This window comes from Phaseolus vulgaris, chromosome 6 (genome assembly GCF_000499845.2).
Source record: "Phaseolus vulgaris cultivar G19833 chromosome 6, P. vulgaris v2.0, whole genome shotgun sequence".
NCBI classification, from domain to species: domain Eukaryota; kingdom Viridiplantae; phylum Streptophyta; class Magnoliopsida; order Fabales; family Fabaceae; genus Phaseolus; species Phaseolus vulgaris.
Window position 1 is genome coordinate 24,157,457 of NC_023754.2, and position 25,951 is coordinate 24,183,407.

Here is a 25,951-nt window from a genome sequence, read left to right on the forward strand (position 1 = left end):
ATCCCATCCCTGCTTAGAAGGATGTTATTTCTAAATTAAAGATACACTCTTTGGTTTAATTTACACTAAATATTAATATTTAATAAAATCTTAAGAATAAATACGTGGTTAATTGCATATTTAATATAATAAAAAAATGGTAATAGAGCTTCTTTCCAATTTATTATGTCTACCCGATTGGTGCATTTGCAGACTTTTCTATCCTACATGCTCATTTCAATAACCAATAAAATGCCTAAGAGGGAGGGTGAAAAGCACTATGGTGAATGTAGTCCTAAACCAAATTTTAGATACATAAATATACACTACCATATTTTATTTCAATGGGAACCCTTCTCCATCTCAAGACTACCACTCCCTGATACAGAGGCAGCTTCCTCATTGGCCTCTGCAATCTTGAGTTCATTAAGAGTTCTTTTTGCATAAACAGTGAAGGCAATGGTGGTAACAACAGCAACGATGAAAGAAATTATGTTGTACACGATTTCCACAGTTGTCAATTGGTGCTTCCCGTACTGTGCGTCTGCCAAGGTCTTTAGTAATCGACCACTGCTCAAAATTGACCACCATTAACAAATGAGGAAAATATAGATTTATTAATGAAGATTGATAAAGAAAACAAGTTATGGATTCAGTCATATCGAGATCAATGAGGTAATATTTTATTCACATAGTCATATATGTCTGTTCTCAAACAAACTTCAGAAAGTTTGACTTTGACCATCTTTTGCCCTTCGAGGGATTGTCTGTCAAGACATGGAAATATCTCAATTTTTAAACAAGGAAAACTTATTCATAAATTAATTTTAGCTTATGAGAGAGATTTCTTCTTGTCTCCATCTATAATAAGTTTTTTTTTAAGGAAAAAATTTATCTAAAGAGGGAAAACGTAACTCTTTTTCCAACCTTTATCATCTGGGAACACAGGTCGAGAGGGCCTTCAATTAAGAAAACACTTTAAAATTATATCTGTAAGTATTTTTAAAAAATGACTCTACTCCTGTTGTAAAATTCTTGAGCTACACCCCTGCCACCATCCAAACATAGCATAAAGGAGAAATACGAAAGCACAAACCTGTAGATGTAAATGAAAGCTTCTGGCACCATTCCTGCTATTGATCCACATAAGTACGGCCAAAACCTCATATTCGTCACAACTACAGCATAATTGAAAATGGTGTACGGAAAGGGTGAAACTCTGAACAGAGCAACTACTTGAAATTGATGGAACCAACTCCCTTCCCCAGCAAGTCTAATCAATGCGGCATTCTTGGGCCATCTCTTTAACCATTGCTGAACCATTTATAAATAAAGAGCATAAACAGAAAACCAACATCAATCTAGACTTGTGGTCACTTGAGAAACAAAATGACTTACATGGATGCGGTCACGGAAAACTAGTCCAATTAAGTAAGGGAGGACCATCCCAATGGTTGTTCCAACCATTATTATAACAAAGCCAAGGCCATAACCAAAAATCATCCCAGCCAACCACATGGAAGGGCCAGAAGGGATAAAAAATACTGGGAATAAAGCCAGAGAAGCAACAAGTACAAGGGCAAGAACTGGACGGCCAAAAGTGGTCGCTTCCCACTCCATGATTGGGTAAATTATCTGCAATAGAAAATTTAGTAAGACGTAGGTTTAAAATATGAATTAACAGCAACCATGTGGAGTGTAAGCTATTCCACAAGAATTAAAATATTGAGTCTAAGCTTGTTCATAGGCAATACCAAAAAATATCAATATGCAATTCCCAAACCACTTTCAAATTTATGACCGCAAGATTTTATGGCATGGCATGATACTCACAAGGTCTATAAAACGACTGCAAACTAGGTTTAAAGAAACAGAGGGAGGGATGAGGAAGAAGTATTTCTGAACACAGTAAGTGCAGAAAGCGGCTTTGTTCTTTCTCTTAATATAAATTTTCTCACACTAGCATTCACAGCATGAACTAGAACTACAATATTGATTGAACTCCTCTAATAGTTTTCATCACGTTGGATAAAAACATACACTGATGCCATATAACTTTTGTGAAGAAGGAAAGGGCACAAAAAACTTATAGTTCTATTAATCTAATAGGCAACAGTAACCAAATACATAAGGATGCCATGTGGAATGCAAAGGAAAATGCCAATTTTCAAATACCATTGTCATATAAAATAAAACATTTTGGTTGAAAAAATTAGGAGCCTGAAAGTGCACAGGAATGACATAGTTATCAATATAAAATAAATCCATGAGAGTCAAACAACATGTTATAGATTAATTTCTGAATAGGAATTGAAAAGCCCACATTCCCAGAGAACGCACATCAAGAAAATAAATTCTGGTTACCAGAACAATTGTAAAGCAAGAGGAAGTACCTTTTCAAAAGTAAATGGCACTCCCCATTTCACTATAACAAGACCAAGTACAACAATGACAAAGCACCAGAAAAAGGTTTTCATCCACCACCTGAAAGATCTAATTCTCGATACTGCTACAGGCTGTAGTATTTCATTTTCAACGGTCCTCGGTTCATCAGATATGGCAAGTCTAACATATTCACTATTCCCCCTCACATGACTTGAGATTGCATGTTTTTCCAACTCCTTTGATGATTCTGGTGTCATCATTGTGATGCCAGAGGACTAGAAACAAAAGCACAACAGAAGCATGAAGCCGAGATTGATTCAAAATACAAAGTGAATACCCTAAATACTTAAATCAAGTAAGAACAATAATATGTCATAAGCAAAATCTATGTATAAACTAAGACTAGAGATTATCTAGCAGAATTACTTCCATTAACATTCACATTGTATGACAACAGAGAATAGAGAGATAATAGCAAAAAATTAAAACAAGGGTGCTTCAAAAGATAATTAACATGACTTCTATTTGTATGCAGGTGAAGAATTATGTATGACTCTGAAAAGAGTTGGAATTGTCAATTTCCAGAAATATAACAGGGTATACTCCTGTTTGTAGACATAACAAGAAAAACAGAAGCAAAACAAAGTAAGCAAGCTATAGGAGTTACTTGTATTAATAAATTTCCATTCATACTATGTGCACAAAAATTGCACAATACTAAATGAGTCAAAAATTATGTAGAGATCGCAATGCTGCCTCACTACATATATCGAGTTAAAATCTGACACTATTACAGTGTAAGATACTGCATATAAAGGCAGCCGCCACAGAATTTTAACCCAAAAAAAACAAGTTGGGATACTAGTCAGAAGCTATATAATATCCTAAGCAAAGCAGAAGCCATACATGATATTTGACTGATTGGAAAAATATCAACGACTGCAAACAGCCCTAAAAGAGTTATTCTCCTTTCTCTAGCTCATTTTGTTTGTCATAGATGATATTTACCCTCACAGCCAACAAGAGCCCTAAAGCACTAATTCAATTTCCTTCTATTCTAAGAACTAACCAACAAAAAAGAAGAGTTCAGAGCCCTAAATATTCCAACACCAAGCTGGGTCCCTTTCTATTATAAAAACCCAAGACAATTTTTTTCTGATGAAGAAGACTTTCCATAATCAAATAAGCAATAACCAATGGCACTCACCTCCCTAATCACCTGAGAGGTTCAAAGTGTTGAAGCCAAATTTTCTCAATCTAGAGATAGGTTTAAATGAACTAACTAAGCCACTCCCTTTAAGCATCAAACATCCATAACATAACTCCAATTAACTTTTTCCCTTCATTAAATTGCAAAAATTTAAAACTCCAAGGCGCCTCCCTCTTAAATGACCGCAATAAATGAAAGCAACAATTTTATCATTTCCCCTTTTATTCGCTAAGATTTTTAAATGACACAAAGCAAAATAAAATATTCTTGGAAACTGCGAAACTCACCAGCAAGAAGAAGAAGGAGAAGAATCAGAGTGTTGTAGTAATCAGCTAAGAGTAAAGGACAGGTCCCAAATTAACCTCGGCAGAGCTTGGCCGTCGGAAGGAATCGGCGACCATCGGGTACGGCGGAAGACGGAAGAAGTTGAACGCGGAAGCCAAGAAAAAGCGAAGTTTGGAGTTCACGGATGTTTCATTTTCAAACTTCAAACAAGGCACCTTCTTCTTCTTCTTATATTTTTATTTCTAACTTTTATTTTATTTTTTATTATTATTTTGAGAAGAAAGGAAGATATTAGGAATTTACATATTACAATAATGCAACAATTGTCTTATGAAATTTTAAACAATTTAATTTTCATGCCACTTTTAATGCAATATATTTTACATTATTAACTAACTGGTTATTTAACTAAGAGAATTCTAGATTATTAGTATGTTTCATTACATTTTAAAATTTATTATGGATTAACATATGAAAAAATCTTATGCTGTTGATATTGTAATTAAATGGTTTAAAATTAATTTATCAAGTTTTTATATTTTTCTTTTGTTTCTAGTAGAAGATAAAATTAATTTGTTTTAGGTATTGATCAAGTTAATAAGAATTATTACTTTTTTCAGTTTTATATAAATAAGTTATTTTCTTAGTTATTTCCAAGCATACGCTAATTATTCATAAATACCTATTGATTCGCTGCAATTTTAGTTTTCGAGGGGCCAAAAGTTTAAGGAATTGTTTATTCATTAGTTATTCGGTCACTTTCAATAATTTAGTTGATAAAAACAATGGAAGTGGATAATAATTCAATTAATATTTAAAATAGAGCGTTGCATTTGAATTTTAAATTAAATTTAAAAAATCTAATTTATAAATTAGTTAGTAGGTTATATACTATTTTATAACTGAAAAACTAGTTCTTAGTTAATGAATTTTCAACTTATAACGTTTTAATTAATAAATTACTTTATCAAATTATAAGCATTTGGTAAATTTAGTTAATAAATATAAAATGACATACAAAAATAAATTTATGTTTTTTAGAAAAAAATGTTATGATGTAATTATAATTTTATATTTTGAAAAAAAGAATTAAATTATAATTAATTTTTTGCATTTTATTTATTTTTTAAAATAATATATGATTTTTAATTTGAAAAATTTATTTTACTTAAATTAATTGATCAAATACGTATTAATAAAAAATTAACTTTTACTTATTTAAAAAAACTATTTTTTTTCTTAATTTAAATTATTGTAATGTTGAATTTTGCTTTTACAACTTTTATGATATATAATATGTAATAATGGGTAAAAAAAAGTAATGACAAAAATGTATTAAAATATGAAAACAAAAAGAATTATAGACTACAAAACTACAAACCAGTGAAAATAATTATTAACTTCTACATTAAAAAAATTAAAATAGGTTATTTTGAGATAGGTTGAAACTAGTTTATAAGAGTATGAAATATTGACATGTGAATAGTTAAAATGAAAATTTGATGACTTTGTAAAACATAAACTTAAAATATTTGTGTGCTTAAATTATTTAGAGCCATCACGAAGCGGTCAACGAGGTCACGCGCTAAACTGTTGAGTGAGTTCCGTTTGTATGTAGCAGAGGTGAGCTTAGATAAAACAAAGCGCGTGGAAAGTTGTGACCTATTTGTGTAGGTGGGATTTAAATTCAACGAAGATCAAAAGCAATGAAACAAAAGAACAAAACAATGGATTCATCTTCTCCCATCTAGAAGGATAATAGGTTATGTCAGAAGGAATTGACTTTTGACTTTTGACTTTTCCTTTTCTCTTCTTTTCTTATCTGCAATTGCAGATTTGCTTGCTGCCAGCTCTCCAGTTTTATGCTATTTATCCAATACTATTGCACTTAAACTCAATTAAGAAATCTACTTAATGCTATGCTTTTTTACTTTAACTATTTTATTTACACTTTTTTTCAACTCAAACAATTGTTTAAAATTTTATTATCATATTTTGTAACTTTGCTATATTTTACTACTAATTCAAACGACAAATCAACCCGCTTCAGTGGTATTATATGAGGAAAATCTCAAATTATTTAAGAACGGAAATAATAAGTATATCTTTGCCATTTCTCCTTAAAATTTCCATACATGTCTTAATATGTATTTTTTTTTTATATTACTCAGTTCAGTTTTAATCTCTAATCTATTAAGTAGCAAAAAAAAGTATTTTATTTTAATTTTTATGATTATTTAAAATTTATTTAATTCTTATTTGGTACATATTTATAAAATTATAATTTCTTTATTTATATTTAACATTAAGGAAAAAAAAATGTATAAAAATCACATTCAATACATAATAATATTAATGGTATTTCTTTAATTGTGATTTTTATTTTTTATAAAAAATATTTATTAAGATATAAAACAGTAAAAGAAGGAATATGATATACCCTTTTCTCCATAAAGATAAGAATGGAATAAAAAAATCATATTTATTGAGTATAAAGATGGAAATAAAATTAAATGTTTACTTCCAATATGGCGATGAGAGGATCAAACTTGTATCTGGTTGTCATCCCTATTAATAATTGATTAAGTAATGTGTATTTTAATCTAAAAATAATAATGCTACAGAACAATGTGGTTTCATTTTTGCAAAATAAAAATCTCGAACACGATGCTAAATACTTAATGGGTCTATAAATAAGTAAGAATAGAATAATATAATGATAAAACACACAAGAAAAAAATTATATTATAAAATTGACAAAATAATAATAATTAAAGTGGTCAAATGTACAATTAGAAAAATGAACTTTAGTACAAAGATTAAAGATGACAACAGAGTACATAAGTTAATCTTTAAATGTAAAGTGACATTAGATTGAAATATGAAATATATAATGCTAGCTTTTAGATTTCATCTTTGAAAAAATAAAAGTTTTCTCTTATTAGTTATGAACCTTAACTTTATTTTCCATCAAAGAAACAAATATGATTTTCACATTTCCTAGTACCCTTCCCCTCTTAGCCTAACATCTTCCTCTAGGCTCTACCATAAAGCTCAAGATCAATCACACAGAACTCAACAGTTCCACAATGCAGCAAACAGACATGTCAATTATATCCGTCCTAGATTACCTTGACAGTGTGAACAGTAAGTAATCGGAGCAGTAACAAGCAACAGACAAGAAGAATCCCTTACGAACTATAGAAAGAATGATACAAATTTGTAGATAGATCTCTTTATTATCAGCTATCAGTTGTTAGAGTGAAATCAGATAAACATGATATTAAACATACATAAAGAATCAAAGAGAAGAAAAAAAAACACAAAAAGCCTAAGGGCACTGGCCAAAAAAATTGGGGTTGTAGCACTCTCTTGATTATGGATTAAAGAGCTTCCTGAAAGGCCCATCCTTTCTGTCTTTGGCAGCTTCAGTTAGAGCTAGGAAGCGCTTGAAGCCAGTGGTGGCAGCTCCTCGTCCAAGTGCAGCAGCCCTAGTTAGAACGTCCTCTCTCGATGCGATGAGTCCAACCGCAGAGGGGCTTGGTACCACAGGAGCTGCTGGAGGAGCTGCTGGCACAATTGTAGGTGCAACCTGAGTTTGCTTAATTCCAGGCCCAAGTTTGTTGAAGTCATCAAGAATGCTTTGTTGATCAGCTTTTTTCAGACCCTGAAAACACAAGTCAAATCATCCAAACATGAAGAATAGTTTACAAATCATGCATTCAGTTGCTTCTGAAAAACCAAATGATCTGCCTCATGTGATAGAATCCATAAGCAAAGAATGAACCATTACGGAATATTAACTAGTATAGATAATTTAACTATTTGGTTTATTTTATACATATCTTCAGTTGGATTTATGCTTTGCATGCTCCTCATCAGTCTCGATTCTTCAGCAATTATATCAGTATCTTCATATAATCCATGTACTGGGGTAATAAGACTTATTTATGGCAAGGTTTGTAAATGGCAGTGTTATCAATAGCGGATAAGTTGATAACCCCCTATGGGGGTCAGCAAATAATCCGTAATATAAATATCGAAAATGGCATGGTGGACAAATTTACACCCACTAAGAAAATGACAAAAATGACAAATATATTAAAAATAGCATAATGACAAACTAATTTCATAATATTTTCAACATTCTCATGATTGTCATCACAAACTCTTAACATGATTAAAAATCCCTAATATTTCATTTAGTAATTTGAGCATGCATTGCTTTGGTTTTGGGTGCTTGACATTATCTATAAGTGGAAAATAATTGGGAACAATGTTTTATAAGCAAACGTAAGAAAGACTAAAGAATTGGTTCAGAAATTTTAAGAGAAAAAACACAGAACTATAAAACCAGAGCAGCAACTAGATGAAGAACATGTGAAAAGAGAAGAGAAAAGAACAGAAAAAACAGACGAGGAAGAAAGAAATGACAAAAGAAACAGGCAGAAAGAAAGAACAAGAAAAATAGGGGAGAAAAACTTGGTTTCAAGGTCTAGGTCGACAAAGCTTATGTCGCCAAAGTAAGTTTTTACCATAGATGACTCAAAGGAGACTCGACAACCAAGAAGGCTCATTCCCTCTTGTGTTCTGGCCTGGGGTTATTTAAATATGGCCCAAGCCTAAAATCAAGATTTCGAAAAACGAAAAATAAAGGAAAAAGCCGATATTCCGCATGGCAGAAACGTGGCAAAACCACCACAAAACCATTATCGCAAGCAGCCATTGGATAACACTGGTAAGCAGATTATCTTAGAGGACCCAAAATTACTGAAATGTACCTAGGAGTAATAAAATAAGCAGAAGACTGGATGCCCAGAGCAGCAAACATTGGTGAGGGAATAGAAAGGGAAGGAATTAGTGAGGATTTAAGCTATGAGATAGACTAAGAGAAAAGTGGGCATGATTTTGGTAAGATTTGGGAGGAGAGACTAGCAACTCATCGATGAACTTTTATATCTTTTCATTTTTCCTTTTATAATTCTACCCGTGTAATTAGGATTACTACCACTTTTGAATTAGTGAACCTTGATCTGCTACAGTGACAGATTTGCCAAAACTACTCATTTTCACAAATAGATTCTTCTAAATGCTTCTATGTAAGCTCCTCAAGTTTGCAACATTACTTCTTTCCTAAGATGTAATGCACCGGTGAATTACCTATCCTTGATCTGCTACAATGGCGGATTTGCTAAATTACTAATTTTCACAAATTGATTATTCTAAGTGCTTCTATAGCAAGCATTACTTCTTTCCTAAGATGTAATGTCCATTGAATTACCGATCCTTTATTTGTTACAATGACAGATTTGCTAAATTACTAATTTTCACCAATTGATTCCTCAAAATGCTTCTTTGTTAGCTCCTCAAATTTGCCATATAACATTACTGCTATCCCAAGAGGATGACATATTTGCTTATGATTGTTCAGCTAGAACTAATTAGCCAAATTGACAATGAACTGAATAATTTTATTCAGTCGTGAACTTAACCATAAATTTATTTTATATATTCTATAAGAAGATCCTTGGCAGACTTCATCTCAATAATAAGAGGTCCAGAACAAAGAAATAATGCAAAAACCAGCAATCAATCAACTAGAGATTTCGATAGAACAAGCTAATTATAACCTTAAGCTCCAGGATGCGTTGGAATTCCATAGGTGTACCCTCAGGTAGCAATGCACGATAAGTATCTGCTACAGAATCAACTGGAGAAAGTATAACCTGAACACGGACATTCACACAAATTTGTCAGTGGAAATTAATGTCATGGTTGGCTTTGATTGAGTTTTAGGTTGAAGTCTTTTTCTTTTCATAAACCCCTTCAGATGGTTTTAACACCAATAAGCTATAACCCAAATACAAATTTATTGTTACATAATAACATATGGACAACAAACCTTCAAAAGGGCTTCAGCTTTGCTCATCTCGCGGCTCACAAACTTGGAATAACTAGCAGCCCCCGATGTCTATCACACACAAAAAAAAATAGTAGTCTAACGAGATAAACCAGTGACATGAATTTACAATTAGATATGCAAACACAATGCCATTTTCACTATTGACTTATTTGACAATGGATTCTAGACAGTTTTGTCAATGCAGTGCAATATAGTTCATATGCGTCATAAATAGCAGGTTGATCAACGTATTCACATCAATCAGATCATTATTGTTTCCTACTTGGTCTCGGAGTTTGGCAACCAAATCCTATCTCACTATCCTGGCACATCTCATTTTCATGAACTGTAATGCAAATTAGAGTAGAAACCATGTATTAAATGATATCTAAGCATCACTACCACACCAGGAAAGTAGATTCTTTAAGAATGGACTCGGAGAGATGGATAACCGACAAAATCTGAAAAATCATTTCATTTTCTATTCAATTTGGTTTGATTTTAAAACATCAATTTAGTCCAGGTTTATGTGTATTTTATCTATGACAATTTCTTACCAATAAATATTGTCCATCTCAAAACTAGACTGGAAATTTTTCTAAGTGTTTCTTGTAAAAGAGGAATTAGCACAGCAAAGTGAAAATTCCCGGGAAAAAAAACTTAAAATGGAGTTGTCAAATTAATATAAGCAAGGGAGAGAGGGGCAATTGGATATCGAAACTGTAAAGGTTATCATAATGGTGATATTTCTTGTAGTAAAATACCAACAGCATACCAAGTTATAATTAAGTGGTAGAAACTATTGAATAAAAATTAATATTACCTGTCTACCAAGGGAAGGAACTTCAAGAAGAATCGTCTTAACAGCTTGGGTATCCAATAGCATCTGCAGAAATCAGTTCATTAGTTTATGAACAACATAAATTGGGTTGCAAGAGCTCCTTGGAACATAGATTATTATCATTAAAAAAATTAATGAAATATCAATAATACAGTCTAACAAAAAAATACGGCAAGTCGGTCTTAAAACCCAAAGAAGCAAGAGCAGTACAAAGGGAAAAAAAATAGTGAATACAAGCTAAAAATTTTGTGTTAGCTTCAACACATCTACAATAACCAATATTATTTGATTGACAAAAAGAAGCAAAGCACTCTTATTACTACATCAAATATTTTACTGCAGTCATGATACAAAATACATTAGAATTATTGCGTTATTTTAATATATGAATTCATGATAATTGTTATTTAATATATTAACATATTTCTTATGTTTATGGACTTTATCTTTGTTAAGAAATCTAGTTTAAGGAACTTTTTATTTTAGTAAGACCATATATCTAAATAGGATTTATCTTGGGTTTTTATTCATTTATGATTTATTATATTTGGGTGATAAATACCTTCTAGGTGCATTATGTAATTCAGTCATTAGCATAATTGCACGTCCTTTATTCAGATAATATATGAAAACTTGAGTCAATGGAGCACTCCACCCAAAAGGAACAATCTAGGATCAGGGGATCAGCCAGCCAAATGGAGTACTCTTTTTTTCTCATTGGTGGTGTACCTTACAAAGAGGAACACTCTGGGTTATACAAGAAGTGGCATCCTTTCCCTGCCAAAACTATGGTGGTGGGGAACATTATGGACTCTAAAGTCTAAACCTTTTTCAGGTATAGACAAGAGAGAATGCCTTAATTTATTAAATTACCATTTAAGAGTGAGAATGAAGAAAGTTCAATTTTAAAACTTTCAAGAGAGGAAGTCGGAGATATCATTCAATTAATAACCACCCTCTGTGTTGGACATTTTAAAGGGTTCTTGCTAGGGATCTGATTAAGGTATTAAAAAGAGGTCCTTCGTTCCTTTTCTTTAATTTTAATTCAGGCTTCTGGAAGATACCCTGTCCTCTGCATAGTACTTCCATTCTAATAAATTTCCTTATCCATAAAACATGAACCGGCTCACAAGAACTTGTATGATATGACTTTACCACTCATGTAACTGAAGGAATTAAAATAAAATAGTCAGTACCTGTTGAGCTCCAGTTTCTGATATTTGTTTGCACTTGAAAATGTTAGAATAAAAGCGTGGACCAAGAGATGATGCAAGCTGCAGATTAAAATAAAAGATTAGAAAAAAAAAGTGCAACTACCTGCATACACCATGTGATTGTTAGGGATGATTATACTGACAAACTGTCAGAAGATGTTATCAATAATAAACTTCAGAAGATATTTCAGAAACAATTGAAGATGAATATGAAATAACAGAATGGAAAATTCAAAAGGAAAGGTTATATTAAAAAGATAATGTATACTTCCATAATTACAAAACTGTAATTATTATGCTAGAAGAAAAACTGTCCTTAATACCAGTTTTTACATCAAAAAACCAAAGTTGCATGTATTTAATCTGTGTTATAGAGAATCACCTTGTCCAGAAAGAACTGAAAGTAGATGGGTGAAAGAAGACTTCCAAGTGCAGGAATGCTTGTGGTTAGGATCAAATTTATGGCATTAACATACCTGCAAGACAATAGTACAGTTAAACTAATGAACTTTGTCACAGGAATGATAATCATTTGTAAAATTTTATTAAGGAATTCAACTTACTCTGATTGATCACCAACACTCTCAAGGGTACCCCAAGGGACACGTGTCATTGCAGCCATTTCAATGTCGAATTTAGTTTCCAGGCCATGCACCAAGGTCACCAATGATTTTGTTATAACGGCTGAGAATTCATCCTGTATAATTGCATATCTCTGTTAGAACGAGAGTTGTAGAAGAAAAAGACACTTGGTAAAAGAGAAGATATTGATACCTGCACTTCAGACATATCCACCCCTTCTGCATATTGAGGGTCAATTATTTTAGACACGCTTTCAGCCAGTTCACCGGCCTATCAAGTATAAAGCTAAATGTCAGTAAATCAGGATTCAGGCATTTACTCGTTATCAAATGGATGAAAAAGGTCAAGGAAACCAACCGTTTTGTGGCAATATTCTGCTGAATTTACAATGTAACAAATCACTCTTTCGTCCCTATCAGATGTCTGTTCAACATTTCCAGAGAATAAAAACACATATGTAATGAAAGTTGTTTGAAACCATGAATATGCAACTTCTCACTATGATGAATAACCAACTGTTTTGAAAATACCTTTATCTGTCCATCCGTGCCTGTGGCTGCTGCAACAATTCCAGTGCCCCCCTTTGGTAGTCTAGCAAAGAGCTTTGTAGCATACGCTTTAAGAACTCTTTGGAAAACCTAAGATTGAAAGGGAATAAAATCATAAACTGCGTGAAGCTAGACCCATTACAACCCAGTATGCACTGCAATTAAAAATCAATTTACTTTCAGCCAATAAGTTAAAAAATATACTATTTTAATACTTTAAAACTTAAAACACTACTGCTAAAGATGACACATCCTTCTTACTATTTTTTCAACCACATTCAGCTACAGTTAATACTAACATGAGCTGGCTAAAACAGGGAACTCTTGAATAAGATGTGGAGCAAATCTTTTATGTCAACACTAAATTATATCAAACAGTTCTGCAAACCTAACATGCCGTTTAACCTGATATAAGCAACGACACTCCAGTATTAGATAACTCACTCTCTTTGTCTTCTCTCTTATTATTTATAAAAGGGGAGAAATATAATTAGAAGATATAAAATATGTAGGAGGAAAATAATATATTATCTTAAACACTAAACAAAAAAACAAAACCACAAAATAAGCTAAGAAACCAAACTCATCAGGACAATTATGCTCTTTATCTGACAAACACTTCGAACATCCAGAGTGGACTCTTGACTAACACATTAACAACAATAAAAGATAATAACTTCTAATAAAACTGAAATGTCAGAAAAACACTACATTTTTAAGCTTCATTAAGAGAAGGTGCATTAAAATAATAACAACATTGTAAGTGCTAATGATATTACAACACTCACTGAAACAATGCCTACTATTCTGCTTCGTTTACTAGTGTTCTCACTTCAATGAGTCCCGTCTTTAACAGAGTTCAAGTAATTGTCATACTTGAGTAGGCACAGCACAACCACTTATCAGCAAATGGATGGAATGGAACCCTTCAACTTTATTTGACCAAGGATTTTTTTTTGTTAATGAAGTTCATTTGATACAAGTAAATAGGTTGACATACATATTTTTGTTTCAATGGACATTCCGAGAGCAATAATCGGAAATTTGGACACAACCAACACTGCGAAATTATATTTTGATTTCAATGTAAATTCTAAGCAACTATCATAACAAGGAAAATAAAAAGGCAGAATGAGTTAAAAGCTTCTGTATTATCACTTCTTATATAAAATAGAAATATTAAACTCAGAATTAAAAAGTTTACCTTCAACAGATTGAATAGTGTCTGGTTCTTTGTTAAAGCACTGCATCTCTTCAAGCTTCTCTTGATAATAAGAAACAACTATGTAGGACGACAGAAAGAAATCAAGTAAATACAAAGCATAACAAAAGCTGATTGTGAAAAGGGAGAAAAATTATTTAAGATATTTAGCCACATTAGTCTTTCACAACAGTTAATCAGATACCACCTATAAGAACTTCTAAGAGTTGGTGAGACATGAAACAATAGAGAGGCAAATTATACTGCTTTGACATAACCTGCTAAGAGATCGAGGGACTCACCTGCATGCTACTGGATAAAACACTACTCTGACTTCCCTCCTCAATATCCCATGTCTCTTCCTATAGTTTATGATACGTTTAATCAAGATTAAAAGATATCAGAAGTAAATCACAGAACACCTCTAAAAGGTGATGCACAAATTACCTGAACTAGTTTCTCCAGACTTTCCATTAACGTCTTCTCTTCCAATTCTACATATACCGTTAAGTGAGGCTCAAAGCAAGATGAAATAATTCCACGGAAGTTGAACTGTCCAAACAACACAAATGTCTGTCACTTTTGTCTTGGCAAAACAGGCCAATAGGAATAAAATGGGAAAACCTCTAACAAAGCCACAACTACAACCAACAATATTTGTGAAATCAAGAAAATATAATCCACAGAATTCCTGTGTTTCAATTATGGAGAAAATAACCTTGACTCAAGATTTTTTAAACTAAAAGTAATGTACGTCATAAGGTATAATACATCCTTTTTTGGAGGGTGTAAGAAATTACTAAGTATGTTGCACCACAAACTTAACTAGGAATTATTGCAGCCACACAGCAGATAACAGTGACCAAGAAAAGCAAGAAAAAAATTACGGAAAGACAAACCAAAAAGGTTTCCTATAGCATTTATATTATCATGACAACACCTCTCAGACCACAATTGTAAACATATGTACTTAATCAATAAAATCAATTATATAAATTGGATAATAGTCAAATGAGACCGTACCCCAGCTCCAGGCACTGCCAAATCTTTAGTTCCATCTTTCTCCTATTTATACAAAATTAAAACATGACAGTCATTTGATAACTACAATTTTGAAAGGAGAAGAAAATAACTTATGAATAAGCACTGTTAACTTTAGAAATTTATATAACATACTTCGGTGTCACCTCCTTGATGTGCAGCAAGCTTTTTTTCATACTTCTTCCGGATATCCAAGGCACTACTACTAGAATTTGTCCCCCTACCTATTTCTTCAATCTCATTTGCAATCTCTCTATTTTGAGTGCCTCCCCCAAATTTCTCAGCTAATTCATCCTCAAACTCTAAAGTTCTTTGTAAAGCCTGCAAGAAATTGACAGATGAAACACCGAAATAACACAAAAATTTAAGTGTTTTCATCTGAAATGCAAAATTGACAGCTTGTACGTTCAAACCAGCATCTATGAAATAACATAAGAACATCCATCCACAGTTATTTTGTAATTAAAAGTCATGCGAAAGGGGAATGGATACAAAACAGCATCATCAGTATTGTATTATTTAATGGCTTACCAATAACAAGGTTCCAACATCTGGCTTTTCCTTTAGATTAGAAAGAATGTCCTCAAGTTGTTTTCTGTAAAAACAAGTATCAAACACAACGATTTTGTATACAACCCAGAACTAAATTTAGTACATTTGAAATGACAGTATTCTGTAAAATGTTTAATTCCATCACAATTTTTTGCAAAACCATAACATAAAATATACAACAAAAAATCCAAAAATTTTGGTATATGATAGGAAATTCAAAATCAGACGGAAGGAAAATGAAGTTCGAGTAACACTCCCAAACTGCCACAATAAATTTATTCATATGCAATAAATTAAAATGTCATTTCGATACAAACAAGGGTAAACATGTTTTACTATGGCCATGGTTTCTTTAATGAAGAAGTGTGAATGATCCATTGTTATATAACTTATATTGAGATGGTTTGCATAAACAAGTGAATAACATACCTTGTCTTCTTGCAAAATAGGATACAGAGCCGATATGAAACATGCCATGAAGCTGGAAAGATTTTCCAAATTTCTTCATTTGATCTCATCCGCCGTTTAATCCATGCATATCTTCGTTCAGTTTTGTCCAACTTTGCAAGCTCTACAAATGTGGAAAACGAAAACCAATATAGAAATTTGACAAGAACTCTGAATAAACTAACACATTACATAATTAATGTAGCACATAAGTCAAACCTACCAGCTCCTTCAAAAATTTGTTCGTACGAAGTAAGCTCCCTATTGCAAAAATTATTTACCAATTCTTCCCTTACAGAAGGCTCTAATGCATCAACAACCAGGCAAGCATCAGACAACTGCTGCAACAAATTAGTTTCTTCTGACTCCTTTCCAGTACCTAAGCTGAGACAAAAACAGAAAATTGAGGAAGCCAGTTACACATAGCCACTTTGTAACAAACAGCTTCTACGTCTAGTGAGGTTATAGCATGTCATAAAAGAAATATTAGGAAATAATAGCAGAGCAATCTGAATGAACATTGTATATCCAATTCATATTGTAGTGCCCATAGAGATTCCCAAACAAAGCAGAAGATGGAAATCCGTAAGAATAATATACCTAGAAAAATCAGAAAACACGTGTGACTTGAGTATTTGCTTGATATTCTTAAACTTCTCCCTCAGTTCTATGATCTTTGGGATATCCCTATAGGCCTCAAAATGGCTACATAACTGGTTCACTGCCTGAAACAAAAGATGACAGCATGAATAAATAGATAGATAAACAAAAGCAAGAAGTTGAGTTTACAGATTAGTTAATTAAAACAATAAGCATAACTTTCTATATCAGATATATGAAAAATAAGGACCATAAACCATGATCAGATACTGCAGAGAAAATAAATTATATAAGGCCTCTAGAGTATAAGTGTGTTTGGGAGAATTATTGCACTTAACATCAGGTTTAAACACCACTTTCCGCATAAATAAAGAAATGCTCGCTTAAGCGCTTTCAGGAAGCTGGAAAAAATAAACAATTATTTCTTCAAAATAAGTTGAACCACATCCTCATTTGATAGTAGATAATTCTAATTTTGAAAAAATTATTCTGGGTAAAATTGAATCTGAAGTGTAGTGATTTATGTTTGGAAACTTGGTATCTCAAAAGTAAGTTTGTAATGACTGAATATAAAAATCTCAACTCAACGTAAAAGTTTCTTTGGCTAGACTCAAGTTTAACCATATCTCCCAGTTTGAAACATAAACCAAAAGCTTTTCCAGACATGTGTATGTTCAGTAATGACAAAATCCAGGCAAACTGAAAACACATGCTTAGGTGCTGCATTCACACACATAATAGCCTATACATAAAAAACAATGACAAACAACCAAGTCATATCCACCTGCTGCAGATACAGATTCAAAGCAAAAAGTGGTTTGAACCTAAAAGCAAAAAATGAATATGAAGTGGATTGCCATTAAAAACAACTAGTAAATCTAACGAGGTTTCGCACTAGAGTTGGAACATCCAACATCCTATTTGTATCCCCTCCCCTTCCTCCTCCGAATTAAAAAACAACAGCCTATTTGTTATACATCCTTAGGAAATCTATAGAGATGAGCAATGATAGAACCTTCCTATAATAAAATTTCTATACACTGTCCACTCTTTTTATCATTTGACTAAGGTGAATTAAATGTGGAAAATATGTTAGAAGGAGACACCTTTGCAGGGAAGACACCACATTAAATCACTTTACTTTTCATATAAGTTCTCTCAATATCTACAATGATGAAGATGACTTCGTATACATCACAATAACTACATTTCCTCTTCAATACAAAATGAAATGGCATTTGATTCAATCAATGATCCTTTAAAAATTCCTTGGCGAACTAATTTCCCTTGTTTACCGCTAGATGTAGAACAAGATATGCAAAAGCAAATAAAATCAAATATTATTGTTCAAAATCAATGATAAAGCTTAAAAGTTAAAACCCTAACACTTTGCAGAGGCAACTGAAAGCCTCAAACTGCTAAACAACTAATAAGCAAACCCCACTTACAAACTCCAAAGCAAATACATCCCAAACTAACAGAATAATCAGAAATTTCAACAGCTAATCACACAGATGCGCACAAAGCGGTACACAACAGTAAACAGTGCAGTAATGATATTGGATACCTCCAGCTGTGCAGCTGCCTCTTTATACTGACGCTTTGAAGCCATCACTTGAAGCTGTTCAACAGCAGAGACTGCATATAATAGGTAAGCTTGTTGAAGTAATAGATCAAAAAACGTCTACGCGTCTAAAAATCTACAAAGCATGCAACAAGCATATCCAACAGACGCAGCATTTTGCATTTGTAAGTTAAATCTGCATAGACTTACTCTAAATGTTCACATTAGAAAAATTATTTAATGCCTAATTCAGTGCTGATGTTACTAAGACAGAAATACAAGTACAGCCGGAAGCAAGCCTTACTAAAGAACCACACCTGTCTAAAGCTCAATTTCTTAAACTGTAAACCGAGCATTTAAGAACCATTGATAAACAACAGCTTCTTTTTTTCACCAAATAAAAAGAGTGAAAGCAAGATTTACCAAGCATTGTAAGACGATGCAGTGCAGTAATTGTGGTAGTTATATGCTTCTTCGCAAAGTCCAGTTTCTTAATGTCACGGCATATTTCTTGAACCATCGTTTCACTCTGCACAGCTTTAGTTTTTATCTCTCGGATCTTATACATAAGTTCCTGCATTCACGAAACAAGGGACTGATAAAACTCACGCGACACAACAGAAAGATCGAAGCAGCTAACTAAACTACATCGCACGTGCATACCTCGACGGCACGTGTGGCGGCGGCGAGATCTTCCTTCGCCTTAGTTCCTGAATTGCTCTGAAATCGGAGAATTGGAGGCATGAGAGAGCGAAAACACGACGGAACAAATCCAAATCAGACGACGTTAATTGAAGAGATGTTAACACCTGTTGGCGAACGGCGGCGAGGATTCCGGCATCTACAGTGCGAATCTCGTTCTGGATTTTCTGCATCAGCGGCTCCACGCCAGAGAGAGACGCCTCTGCGTAGCGAAACCCGGATTTGATAAGCGAAACGTTGGAATAAAAACGATTGCAAGTGAGATTGGGATTTGTGGCGTACCGTTGGGGAACATCTGGTTGATGTACTCCAGGGCACTTGACTTGTCCATTGGCGAGGTCGACAAGGAGCTCAATCAGAAATGCATGAACGGTGATGGCGATGGTAACGTTTGGATCTCTAAATACGCATGTTCGATGCCATTGACGCTCTTCGAGTTCTGGTGGATCCGATTGCAGAGGTGTCTGCTAAAACGCTGGTGATACTGCTACTTTTCGTCTTCTTCTTCAACCTCTGGACACTGCTCTCTAATACATCAAACTCAGAGGACTCCTAATGAAATTTTCATTAAAACAGCAAAAAATAACTAAAATGTTATTACTTACAATCTATATCTACAATTTATTATTATTTAATTTAATTAATTGTGACTTAATATATCTTTTTTAATAAAATAATTATGATAATAATTTAAATTATTGATTTTTTCAATTTCATATTTCTTATCCTTCACCCGTGGAATTTATTATCTTTTAACATTCTTAATAAAATTAATTTAATGCAAGGAGATGGAGTCTTTTAATCTACCTTTCCCACTTTTATTATTCACTTTTCGTCATAATAATAATAATACACTAAATAAGAAGTTAAAATCGATTCTAATAGAATAAAATATAGATTAATAAATTCTGATGTCAAAATTTATAGAATTCGTTTGATGGTAATAAAATTGTTTTAACAATTAATAATTTATTAAGGATCTTAAAAGATTAATTTGTTCATTTTGACATTTTTTTACTTTGACATAGTTAATGTGTGTTTGGTTTCGTGTCTTGGGTGTGTTATTTTTTATCTTTACACAAATGAAAATATTTATGAAGATATTTGCGTTGATTTCACGGAATTTTACTTATGATATTTTTGGATGTATTCTGAATATATTAAAAACAGTGAATATATTTGTGTGCAGTTGTGCATACATTCAGAATATAGTGATGCTACTATTAAATGGGGTTTTCTTTGTTAGAGTGGTCAAAAGTGCTTGGTAAAAAAAAAATCTTAACCACTTTTTTTAAAAATTCTATATCCTTAAACTAACAATAATCTTTGTTAGTATAGGTACAATTAGGTTTTGTGAAAGTTGTGTTTGTTGTGTTCCAATAGAGTGAACCTTGTATTATCAAAATGAGTGAACGTGAAAGTTGTTTTATTGTTAGAATTGTTCAATTTTTTGTGCTTGAGGAATAACAAGTAAAAAAAAAGTAAAATGACTTCACGCAATGAGTCTCTATTAATCAATTTCATTGTACATTGTTGGAAGGGAGAATAGTTTTAAATTTTCATGTTTAATTCAAACATCGTACTCTCCTTCTCTTGCACATTCTTCATCGGTTGTTTCTCCGACTCCTTCCATTGCCGCTCCTCCTCACGTCGTGGTGTTGTGGTGGTCATCCTTGCATCAGCGACGTCGGCACCGTATTTGTTGAAGGCTATGAGATTCCCAGACCGGCTAAGAATAGGAAGAGCGGAAAAGAAGATCCAAGTGCACACAAATCATTCTCAAGTGCAATTTGTGTCTATGATGTTAGTTAATTGAATTGCATTTATTCTATTTTATTTCAGTTTGAATTTTTGGTTGCATATTAGTATTTTTTTTTTTTTGTTACTCATGTGGTTGAGTGTGAAGTGAGATTTGTGTTTAAGTGAGTTCATTGTGTGATTAGGTGACTATCACTTCAGAGATCACTTAAAAAGAAGGTTTTCATAGATGTTATCAGCTTGTTGTCCCAATTAGGTGTATCAGATAGCAGGTAGCAGGTAGTAGGTAAGAGGTAGCAGGTAACATTTAACAGGTAACATGTAGCAAGTAACAGGTACCAGATAGCAGGTACCAAGTACCAGGTAATTGGCAACAAACAACAGGTAACAGGTAGCAGGTAATTGACAATAGGCAGCAGGTAGTAGGTAATAGGTAGCAGGTAACAGGTCGCAGGTAGCGGGTAGCAAGCACCAGGTAGCAGGTAACAGGTAGGGTAGCAGGTAACAGGTAGGGTAACAGGTAACAGGTGACCGGTAGCAAGAAGGTAGTAGGTCGCAGGTCGCAGGTAACAGGTAACAAGTAGCAGGTAACAGGTAACAGGTAGTAGGTAACAGGTAACAGGTAGTAGGTAACAGGTAACAAGTAGCAGGTCGTAGGTAACAAGTAGCAAATAGCAGGTCGCAGGTAGCAAGTAGAAGGTAGCAGGTAGCAGGTCGCATGTAACAGGTAGGTAGCAGGTAACAGGTAGCAGGTTGCAGGTTGCAGGTAACAAGTAGCAGGTAGCATGTAGCAGGTAACAGATAATAGAAAGCAAGTAGCAGGTAACAGGTAGCAGGTAACAGGTAGAAGGTAACAGGTAACAGGTAGCAGGTCGCAAGTAACAAGTAGCAAGTAGCAGGTAGCAGGTTGCAGGTAGGTAACAGGTAAGAGGTAGCAGGTAACAAGTAACAGGTAGCAGGTAACAGGTAACCGATAGCAAGTAACAGGTAGAAGGTCGCAGGTAACAGGTGGAAGCAGGTAACAAGTAACAGGTAATAGGTAGCAGGTCGCAGGTCGCAAGTAGCAAGTAATAGGTAACAGGTAACAGGTAAGAGGTGACAGGTAGCAGGTCACAGGTAATAGATAACAAGTAGCAGGTAACAACTAAATGGTAGCAGGTAGTAGGTAGCAGGTAACAGGTAGCAGGTAATAGGTAAGAGGTGACAGGTAGCAGGTCGCAGGTAATAGATAACAAGTGGCAGGTAACAACTAAATGGTAGCAGGTAGCAGGTAGCAGGTAGCAGGTCGCAAGTAGCAAGTAGCAAGTAGCAAGGTAGCATGTAGCAGGTAGCAGGTAACAAGTAGCAGGTAGCAGGTAGCATATAGCAGGTAACAAGTAACAAGTAGCAGGTAACAGGTAGCGGGTTACAGGTAACAGGTAACATGTAACAGGTAACAGGTAGCAGGTAGCAGGTCGCAAGTAACAGGTAGGTAGGTAGCAGGTAAGAGGTAGCAGGTCACAAGTAGTAAGTAGCAAGTAGTAGGTAGCATGTAAGAGGTAGCAAGTACCATGTAACAGGTAGCAAGTAACAGGTATCAGGTAGCAGGTAACATGTAATTGGCAATAAATAACAGGTAACAGGTAGCAAGTAACAGGTAACAGGTGGCAGGTAATTGGCAACAGGCAACAGTTAACAGGTAGCAAGTAGCAGGTAGCAGGTAACAGGTAGCAGGTAACAGGTAGGTAGCAGGTAACAAGTAACCGGTAGCAAGTAACAGGTAGCAGGTAGTAGGTCGCAAGTAGCAGGTTGCAGGATGCAGGTAACAAGTAGCAGGTAGCAGGTAGAAGGTAACAGATAGCACGTAACAGGTAGCAGGTAATAGGTAACAGGTAGCAGATAGTTGGTAGCAGGTAGCAAGTAGCAGGTAGCAAGTCGCAGGTAGCAGGTAACAGGTAAGAGGTAGCAGGTAACAGGTAAAAGGTCGCAGGTAGCAGGTAGCAAGTAGCAAGTAGCAGGTCGCATGTAGCAGGTCGCAGGTAACAGGTAACAGGTAACAGGTAACAGGTAACAGGTAACAGGTAACAGGTAACAGGTAACAGGTAACAGGTAACAGGTAACAGGTAACAGGTAACAGGTAACAGGTAACAGGTAACAGGTAACAGGTTGCATGTAGCAGGTTGCATGTAGCAGGTAGCAGGTAGCAGGTAGCAGGTAGCAGGTAGCAGGTAGCAGGTAGCAGGTAGCAGGTAACAGGTAACAGGTAACAGGTAACAGGTAACAGGTAACAGGTAACAGGTAACAGGTAACAGGTAACAGGTAACAGGTAACAGGTAACAGGTAACAGGTAACAGGTAACAGGTAGCAGGTAGCAGGTAGCAGGTAGCAGGTAGCAGGTAACAGGTCGCAGGTAGCAGGTAGCAGGTAGCAGGTCGCAGGTAACAAGTAGCTAGTAGCAGGTTGCATGTAGCAGGTAGCAGGTAGCAGGTAGCAGGTAGCAGGTAGCAGGTAGCAGGTAGCAGGTAGCAGGTAGCAGGTAGCAGGTAACAGGTAACAGGTAACAGGTAACAGGTAACAGGTAACAGGTAACAGGTAACAGGTAACAGGTAACAGGTAACAGGTAACAGGTAACAGGTAGCAGGTAGCAGGTAGCAGGTAGCAGGTAGCAGGTAGCAGGTAACAGGTCGCAGGTAGCAGGTAGCAGGTAGCAGGTCGCAGGTCGCAAGTAGCTAGTAGCAGGTAACAGGTAGGTAGCAGGTAACATGTAGGGTAACAGGTAACCGGTAGCAAGTAACAGGTAAAAGGTAACCGGTAGCAAGTAACAGGTAGCAGGTCGCAAGTAAAGTAGCAAGTAGCAGGTTGCAGGTAACAGGTAGCAGGTAACATGTAATAAGTAGTAGGTAGAAGGTAGCAGGTAGAGTAGCAGGTAGCAGGTAGCAGGTAGCAGGTAGCAGGTAGCAGGTAGCAGGTAGCAGGTAAGGTAGCAGGTAGCAGGTAGCAGGTAGCAGGTAGCAGGTAGCAGGTAGCAGGTAGCAGGTAGCAGGTAGCAGGTAGCAGGTAGCAGGTAGCAGGTAGCAGGTAGCAGGTAGCAGGTAGCAGGTAGCAGGTAGCAGGTAGCAGGTAGCAGGTAGCAGGTAGCAGGTAGCAGGTAGCAGGTAGCAGGTAGCAGGTAGCAGGTAGCAGGTAGCAGGTAGCAGGTAGCAGGTAGCAGGTAGCAGGTAGCAGGTAGCAGGTAGCAGGTAGCAGGTAGCAGGTAGCAGGTAGCAGGTAGCAGGTAGCAGGTAGCAGGTAGCAGGTAGCAGGTAGCAGGTAGCAGGTAGCAGGTAGCAGGTAGCAGGTAGCAGGTAGCAGGTAGCAGGTAGCAGGTAGCAGGTAGCAGGTAGCAGGTAGCAGGTAGCAGGTAGCAGGTAGCAGGTAGCAGGTAGCAGGTAGCAGGTAGCAGGTAGCAGGTAGCAGGTAGCAGGTAGCAGGTCGCAAGTAGCATGTAGCAGCAGGTCGCAGGTAGTAGGTATCAGGTCCCAGGTATCAGGTCCCAGGTAGCAGGTCGCAAGTAACAGGTAGCAGGTAACATGTAGCAGGTAGCAGGTAGCAGGTAGCAGGTAGCAAGTAACAAGTAACAGGTAACAGGCAGCAGATAGCAAGTAGTAGGTAGCAGGTCGCAGGTAACATGTAGGTAGCAAGTAAGACGTAGTAGGTAATAAGTAGCAGGTAGTAGGTAACAGGTAAGAGGTGGTAGGTAGCAGGTCACATGTAAGAAGTAGCAGGTAGCAGGTTGCAGTTAGTAGGTCAAAGTAGCAGGTAGCAGGTTGCAGGTAGCAAATAACAAGTAGCAGGTATCGGGTAGCAGGTAATATCAGATAGCAGGTAATCGGTAGCAAGTAATAGGTAGGAGGTAACAGGTAATACGTAGCAGGTAGGAGGTAGTAGGTAGCAAGTAGCAGATAGCAGGTAGCAAGTAGCAAAGAACAATAGTATCTAGAGGAGAGAATAATAGAAAACAGAGAACTATAGTATTCAGGCTGATTGAACTTGTTATTTAGAAGAAAAAAAATTAGTATTCAAGCTGATTAAACTTGTTATTTAGAAAAAAAAATTGGGTATTAATAGTACCCAGTTATGCATAAAATATAGGTAAAACAGTTTTGATTGTTGTAACTAACACATAACTTTATTTTAATAACGTAATTTTAGAAATAAAAATTACTAACTATATTTCTTAAAAATCTAATCTGTATTATACAGTTTTACCTATTGGATTGACTTTGCAATCTGAATTTCATAATCCAATCTGAATTTCATATGTATTATGTGTTTAGTGATTTTAGTATTTTATTATTTGATTGCTGTTTTTATATGTTTTATTATTATGTGTTTATTATTTAGTTTTTTTGTTTTATGTGTTTACTATTTAGTTTTTTATTTTTTGTATTTACTGTGTTTAATTTTTATAAAAAAAATATATATATATATATATATATATATATTTTATTATATGTTTACTGTTTTTAAACAAATTTTATTGACAAGATACTGTTTAGTTTTTTATTTTTTTAATTTTAATAATTGTATTTACAGTTTTGTTAGATTTCTACTGTTTTGTTTATTTTTATATATATTTACTGTTTCTAATTTTTATATTGTATTTATATTTTTTATTATGTGTTTACTGTTTTTAATTTTTATAATTATATTTACACTAAGTTCGTTAAAAAATAACTCGCCTTTATGTATGAATAAAAATAATTGTTATCATAAAAGAAGAGTGATTAAAAAGAAGAGTAGCAAATTAATGATACCAAAATTGATAAATTTAATAAAATTTAGTGAACAAATGTTCATATATATTATTAATTTAATTTTCATTTTAAAAATAAAATACACGTTAAAGTAATGTTATTTTTATTTTAAATATAAACTAGTTAATATATATTTTATATTATATATTATTTTTATTATTATCTACAAAAATATAGAATTACGGATTCTCTCATTTAACATACATATATGGTATTTTATTTTACTCTTATTATAATTTAAAAGATATTTTTTATATTCTTAATTTATCTTTAATGATATTTTAAAAAAATTTAAATGTATAATGAGTAATAATGTAGTATATTATAAGATATCTAGTTGAAAATACAAGTTTTAACAATATTAA

The 25,951-nt window shown here is 34.3% G+C and overlaps 3 protein-coding genes across 3 annotated transcripts; all 3 read right to left on the minus strand.

Annotated features, from left to right (window-relative positions):
• Nucleotides 1-90: 90 nt before the first annotated feature.
• Nucleotides 91-4,082, minus strand: LOC137832086 (uncharacterized). The gene is made up of 5 exons (XM_068640073.1): nt 3,862-4,082; nt 2,373-2,639; nt 1,378-1,614; nt 1,076-1,293; nt 91-549 (listed from the first exon to the last, which is right to left on the minus strand). Exons 2-5 carry the CDS (start codon nt 2,622-2,624, stop codon nt 321-323), a joined length of 936 nt encoding a protein of 311 aa, XP_068496174.1. The 5' UTR covers nt 2,625-2,639; nt 3,862-4,082; the 3' UTR covers nt 91-320.
• Nucleotides 4,083-7,069: 2,987 nt separating this feature from the next.
• LOC137832087 (vacuolar protein sorting-associated protein 53 A) lies at nt 7,070-19,649 on the minus strand. The gene is made up of 24 exons (XM_068640074.1): nt 19,336-19,649; nt 19,161-19,255; nt 19,015-19,071; nt 18,775-18,925; nt 18,355-18,425; nt 16,788-16,912; nt 16,411-16,571; nt 16,170-16,311; nt 15,720-15,783; nt 15,324-15,509; nt 15,171-15,212; nt 14,595-14,699; nt 14,450-14,509; nt 14,151-14,228; nt 12,929-13,036; nt 12,756-12,821; nt 12,591-12,668; nt 12,380-12,513; nt 12,199-12,292; nt 11,799-11,876; nt 10,585-10,647; nt 9,762-9,830; nt 9,490-9,585; nt 7,070-7,526 (listed from the first exon to the last, which is right to left on the minus strand). The coding sequence occupies exons 1-24, from the start codon at nt 19,382-19,384 to the stop codon at nt 7,236-7,238; spliced, it is 2,463 nt and encodes an 820-aa protein (XP_068496175.1). The 5' UTR covers nt 19,385-19,649; the 3' UTR covers nt 7,070-7,235.
• A 1,469-nt stretch (nt 19,650-21,118) lies between these two features.
• On the minus strand, nt 21,119-22,815 carry LOC137833542 (uncharacterized). Its single transcript, XM_068641885.1, has 2 exons — nt 22,555-22,815; nt 21,119-21,955 (listed from the first exon to the last, which is right to left on the minus strand). Exons 1-2 carry the CDS (start codon nt 22,813-22,815, stop codon nt 21,119-21,121), a joined length of 1,098 nt encoding a protein of 365 aa, XP_068497986.1.
• Between the last annotated feature and the right edge of the window lie 3,136 nt (nt 22,816-25,951).